Raw genomic sequence first — 6294 nt, forward strand, 5'->3', positions numbered from 1 at the left:
ATGAAGTTAATTGACGGAACTAACGATAAATGACAAAATACTGAAATCTAGAAGTTTAGGGTGGCGTTGTCGCAAACGTAAAAGTTCGGGGCCTAATTGACTAAGTGGCAGTGCCATCACATCCATACTCCCAAATTAGGGTTCGCATCTTTTACAGTGGGGCCTATAAATTTAATATCGATGTGCTTAAACGTTCAGAGAATCCGAATTTCCCAAAGTAGTCGATCCTATTCCTTAATAATTTACCCCAAAACAAATAATAAAAAAAAAAAGTCGCACGTTGCTAAGTATGTTACACGACCAAGAGACTGGCTGCACAAGTGTAGGAAGTAAAGAACGATGAAGATGATGATCCGCAGCTGGTAGGTGGGGGTGGGGTGATGACTGATGACTGATGAAAATAACCATGATCTTTAGACTGGCTGCACAAGTGTAGGAAGTAATGAACGATGAAGATGATGATCCGCAGCTGGTAGGTGGGGGTGGGGTGATGACTGATGACTGATGAAAATAGCCATGATCTTTCTTTCTTTCTGCACTTCTTCTCACTCTGTCATAAAATAAAATAAAATAACCATTAAAGGGTTGCGATTGCATCTCCTTCCATCAGGCAATCCATACCCATCTCTCTTTCGTTCTTTGTTGTTTTCTCTCTACTCCCTCTGCAGCTCTGCTATGATCTGGTAGGAGTAAAGAGACCCAGTTTTGTTCCGTTAATGTTTTTTGTAACAAGAGTACTTGTCTTTTGAATATTCTAGATTTCTTTGTAACAAGAGTACTTGTTGCTCGTCGTTGCCAGTCGTCTACATTCTACATCAGTTTGTTTCTCAGAGTTTAGCTGCCAAGATGTTTACGGCGCAACCGCCACGCCACTTCAACTCTACTATCACTACTTCTTCGGCACCCCGATCACTTGCAGTGGTGATCGCCGGCACCAGGAAGCATGGAAGTATCAGAAGGACCCCGAGACCCGAACTCGGTACAAGGGCCACCGGGATTCGCTCAATTCGGGCTGTGATCAGCAGCGAAGACAAGGCTGTGGGCACTGCCACACCACCGTCTACGGACTCTAATGGGTCATTAAGGTCGTCGTCGTCGTCTGTTATAGATGTAAGGGCCGCGATCACAATTAGGAAGAAGATGAAGGAGGGGTTGGTTGACAAGATTGCTGATCGATGGGAGTCTTTCATGAATGGAATTGGTCAGGGGATCATAATCCAGATGGTCAGCGAGGAAATCGATCCCGGTTAGCTCCCCTGTTTTATGTTTTCAATTGTTTGAACTTCTATTGGAATTGGCATGAACTCTGAGAGATTTCTTATCTTTGCAAATATTGATTTCCCTCTCACCAAAACAAGAAAATGGACTCCACTTATTCTCCAAATAAAATAGACATTCTCTCTCTCTCTCTCTCTCTCTCTCTCTCTCTCTACCTTCTTTATATTATTTTCCCCACTCATCTCATTTCTTCCTCTTCTTGGACACAGGATCCACTTGATGGGTACTAGTTGTAATTCGTTTTCCCCTTCCCTTTGGTTTTCTTTATATATTAATTTTTTCCATCAAATGGTGATCTTGTTGCAGTTTTTTTTTCCTCCTTCCCTTTGCCTTTATACTAAAATAGTTCTATTTAACCAGTCGTCATTATGTGAGAGGGAAACTCCACTTGCTGCCTGCATTCCTTGTTACTTTCATTCAGTCAGACATGGCTTTTGGACTTCTTTTTTTGCCTTTTGGAATTTTTCATGGACCTTCGTGTGTCTGTGTTCTGTGTTTATTTGTTTGCCCGTGCATGCTCGTCCTTTTTACTCCGATGCAGGATCAAAGGTGTTCCTTTTTTCTTTTTCCAGAGACCAATTCAGGCAAGATTGTAGAATCACCTGCAAGAGGATGGTTGCCAAAACCATCAAACCGTTCATATATTCTCGAATATGCTGCCAATTTCACTGTGCCTTCCGACTTTGGTTGTCCTGGGGCTGTTCTCATCACTAATCTTCATGCAAAGGAGTTCTACTTGATGGAGATCGTGATACATGGTTTCAGTGAAGGCCCCATTTTCTTTCCTGCAAATTCATGGATCCACTCACAGAAGGATAACCCTGAGAGCAGAATAATTTTTAGAAATCAGGTAAAAATGCAGTACAATTTGATTGCATTTGCCCATAGTGTATGAAATCTGGAAGGAGGTGTGTACAATAACATTGTTCATTGATCTCTGAATGCTGCCTTTCTTGTCTTAAACAGGCATATTTACCCTCACAAACACCAGCTGGTCTTAAGGATCTTAGATGTCAAGATTTACTGAGCATAAGGGGGAATGGGAAAGGTGAGAGGAAGCCCTTTGAAAGAATTTTTGATTATGCTCCTTATAATGACTTGGGCAATCCAGACAAGGATGAAGATCTTGCCAGGCCAGTTCTGGCTGGTGAGGAGAGACCTTATCCTAGGCGTTGTCGCACTGGAAGACCCCCGACCAAGTCAGGTACGGTGCGTTCTAAAATATTACTGGGAAATCCTGATAGCTTTTACATTTTCAAGTCTTGAACCAGTTATGTTCTTCCTAGATTGGTGCTATTGTTGGTTACCAATCAATTATGCTTTCTGGATTGGAAACAGATCCTTATTCTGAGAGTAGAATTGAAAAGCCTCATCCAGTTTATGTTCCTCGGGATGAAACTTTTGAAGAGATTAAGGAGGCATCTTTCTCTGCTGGAAGGCTTAAAGCCCTGTTTCACAATTTGATACCATCTCTTGCTGCCACTTTGTCAAGCTCAGACAACACCTTCAAGTGTTTTTCTGACATTGATAAGTTATATAATGATGGTGTGTTCTTGAAGCATGAAGATGGAAAAGGCGTCCTTGAGAACCTGTTGTTGGCAATGTTGATGAAAAAGGTTTTGAGTGCTGGTACAGTGTTATTGAAATATGAAATTCCAGCTATAGTTTCACGTAAGTATTGCTCCTTTGTATTTTAGGTGGATAATCTGGGGATGAAACTTCCATGTAAAATTGTTTTCAGATCCTATAAATTGATCTCAACTTTCTGTTTGAAAATCCAATTTTTTATGTGTTCTGCAGCTTGATCTAGTTTCTTCTTTACAGGAGATAGATTTGCATGGCTTCGTGACAATGAGTTTGCACGTCAGACTTTGGCTGGTGTTAACCCAGTAAACATCGAAAGACTGAAGGTATTCTGTACTTAATGAAACGAATTTGTCTGTTGTTAGTGCAATGTTTTGATTCTACCGTTTCTTTGTGGCATCCTTAAGTTTAAAATGATTTTTTGTAGGAATTCCCTATTCTCAGTAAATTGGACCCTGCAGTATATGGACCTCCAGAGTCAGCAATAACAAAAGAACTGATTGAGCAGGAACTAAATGGAATGAGTATTGAAGAGGTAAAATTATGTAAGATGCATGTTTAAATGCTTCTGTATGTAACACATTTTTAACACTATACTTTTCTGGTGATTGATGAAACAGGCAATTGAAAACAACGGATTGTTTATACTTGATTACCATGACATGCTCTTGCCTTTTATTAAAAAGATGAATTCCTTGCCAGGAAGGAAAGCTTATGCCTCTAGAACAGTTTTTTTCTACAACAAAGCTGGCATTCTGCGGCCTATTGCTATCGAGCTTTCTCTTCCTCCAACACAATCCAAGCCTCAAAATAAGCATGTTTACACTCATGGACATGATGCAACAACCACCTGGGTTTGGAAGTTGGCCAAAGCTCACGTGTGCTCAAATGATGCCGGTGTTCATCAGCTAGTGAACCACTGGTAAGATGATTGAAGGCCTGGTGCGTGTATACAATTATACATATAGGATAATCAAAAGTAAAAGCATATTTTGCATATGCTGCTTACATCAATTTATCTACTCTAATCTCTAATGGATTGGTGCTTGCAACTTCTCAGGTTGAGGACACATGCTAGTATGGAGCCTTATATTATTGCTACTCATAGGCATCTTAGTACAATGCACCCAATTTACAAGCTGCTGCACCCACATATGCGATACACATTAGAAATTAATGCATTGGCGAGGCAGAGCTTAATAAATGGAGGGGGGATTATTGAGGCTTGTTTCAGCCCAGGAAAGTATGCCATGGAAATCAGCTCAGCGGCCTATAAGAGTATGTGGAGATTTGACATGGAGGCATTACCAGCTGATTTGATTCGGAGGTAATGTCATCTTGTGATTGCCTTAGCCTATTTAGTTTTTCAACTATTTTTAATTAGGGATTGACTTTGACAGTTATTCAGAATGTCAAAACGAGAGAACCCAATATTACATGGGTAACCAAACAGAGGTCCTCCTGTTCTCTCCCTCGATATATAATCTGTGTATTCTGCGTTTCATTATCAGGAACCAATTTTCTTGATTTCAATTCCTTTTTCTACACCTTAACAAGAAGGTGAAAATGTTAAAATTGACAAAATTCAGTATCTACTAAATTGCAATCATCTTCCAGTGTATGCATGTTTTGGATGATCCCCATTTTTGAGTACTATACTTACTTTTCATCGAAACTAAACCATCATAGTTCTTTTCTATAAATTTCAGGGGCATGGCAGTAGAAGATCCTTCTATGCCGTGTGGCATTAGACTAGTGATTGAGGATTACCCTTATGCTGCAGATGGGCTTCTCATATGGTCTGCCATAAATGAATGGGTAGAAGTATATGTTTCTCATTTCTATTCTGAACCTGGTAGCGTCTCCTCTGATGTGGAGCTCCAAGCTTGGTGGAATGAGATCAAGAATGAAGGTCATCATGACAAACGGAATGAACCATGGTGGCCTAAACTGAACACCAATGTAGACTTATCTGGCATACTGACCACAATGATTTGGACTGCTTCAGGACAGCACGCGGCTATAAACTTTGGCCAATACCCCTTTGGAGGGTATGTGCCCAACCATCCTACCCTCGTGAGGAAACTAATTCCACAGGAAAACGAACCTGATTATGAGAAGCTCCTTCAAAAGCCTGAGCAAACTTTTCTATCATCTCTCCCAACCCAACTCCAGGCCACGAAGGTGATGGCTGTCCAAGACACCTTGTCGACCCACTCCCCGGATGAAGAGTACTTGGGTCAGGTGCACCAGTTGCATTCCCACTGGATAAATGATCTCCATATCCTAAATTTGTTCAAGAAATTTGCATCCAAATTGGAGGACATAGAAGAAACAATAAACGCAAGGAATAAAGATACACGTCTAAAGAACAGAAGTGGTGCTGGTGTTCCTCCATATGAACTGCTTCTTCCCACTTCGGGTCCTGGAGTTACTGGCCGTGGGATTCCAAATAGCATTTCTATATGATGGTTCAGCTTATTTTCGCCATTGTGACCGACTTTTCATTTTCGTCAGCCATAACTGCTGCACATAATTGGCTTTGTTCGAGGCTTGTTATCTTTAAGCAAATTCTTCCCACGTTTCTTCCTGATGTTTAACATTCGGATTGGGAAATGGAATATACTCATCTCAGTTCTCGGCATTGTAATTTGGCTTTGCGGGCTCACTTAGTGTAAGTTGGATTATAGCTGATGAATTGAAGATGGGTTTAGTTAAATCTTAAAAGAGTAGATTTTGTCATTTTCCTAGTGTTCTCCTATCAATCAGAATCAAAAAAACAAATTGAAGGTAAAGGAACAAGAATATGTGTTCAGGTGATTCATCTCAGCCCAATATTTGAGTATGTTCTCAGGGAAAAAAAACGTTTTAATTTCACTGGGCTCTGCAGTGGAACCTCGAGACATTAAGGGTCCATTTGGTTTGCAATTAGGATTGGAATTGGAATCAGAATCCCCTGTAATTGGAATCGCTGTTCCGTTCTGTCAAGAATCAGAATCAGATTTCAATCATTGATGTTTGGTTTATTTGGAGTTGAAATTGCAATCAATTGAAAATTTTTAATTTTACATTAGTCTAATTATTATTTTAATAATATTTTATGAATATATAACTATTATTGTATTAGTATTTAATAATTAATATCTTAATGTTTATTATTACTTTAGTAATATTGTATTACCATTTTCTTATCAATTTATTAATATTCTATTGTTTTTGTTTTATTAATTTAAATTTAATTATTATTTGATAGTTAGTATGTTTGTATTTTATTATTACTTTAATTATATTAATTAATTTATGAATATGTTATTATTAGTACTATTTTATTATTATTATTTCATGTATTGTTTATTAATATTGTATTATTATTATTATTATTATTATTATTATTATTATTATTATTATTGACATCTTTTTATTAATTTAATA

General features: G+C 38.7%; 1 protein-coding gene across 3 annotated transcripts; it reads left to right on the top strand.

Annotated features, from left to right (window-relative positions):
• Window positions 1–314: 314 nt before the first annotated feature.
• Window positions 315–5697, top strand: LOX6 (PLAT/LH2 domain-containing lipoxygenase family protein). 3 transcript variants are annotated; one of them, XM_088941785.1, is made up of 10 exons: window positions 315–472; window positions 759–1246; window positions 1851–2128; window positions 2245–2482; window positions 2617–2949; window positions 3103–3188; window positions 3290–3397; window positions 3483–3784; window positions 3923–4189; window positions 4572–5697. In XM_088941785.1, exons 2-10 carry the CDS (start codon window positions 847–849, stop codon window positions 5329–5331), a joined length of 2772 nt encoding a protein of 923 aa, XP_088797911.1. In that variant the 5' UTR covers window positions 315–472; window positions 759–846; the 3' UTR covers window positions 5332–5697. The 3 variants fall into 3 exon arrangements, with proteins under 3 accessions (XP_088797911.1, XP_088797912.1, XP_088797913.1); XM_088941786.1 differs by having other exon boundaries at window positions 800–1246; XM_088941787.1 differs by having other exon boundaries at window positions 317–683; window positions 800–1246.
• Window positions 5698–6294: the final 597 nt, after the last annotated feature.

The sequence above is a fragment of the Nelumbo lutea genome, chromosome 4, assembly GCF_056320005.1.
Source record: "Nelumbo lutea isolate HS-2025 chromosome 4, American lotus-T2T, whole genome shotgun sequence".
Taxonomy (NCBI): domain Eukaryota; kingdom Viridiplantae; phylum Streptophyta; class Magnoliopsida; order Proteales; family Nelumbonaceae; genus Nelumbo; species Nelumbo lutea.

What these genes read in the sequence shown, in the direction of transcription:
- LOX6 (XM_088941785.1), top strand. Translation starts at nt 847, where the DNA reads ATGTTTACGGCGCAACCGCCACGCCACTTCAACTCTACTATCACTACT. An exon ending in AATTCCAGCTATAGTTTCAC is followed by an intron (nt 2,950 to 3,102) that starts GTAAGTATTGCT and finishes TCTTCTTTACAG; the next exon opens with GAGATAGATTTGCATGGCTT. An exon ending in ATGGAATGAGTATTGAAGAG is followed by an intron (nt 3,398 to 3,482) that starts GTAAAATTATGT and finishes TTGATGAAACAG; the next exon opens with GCAATTGAAAACAACGGATT.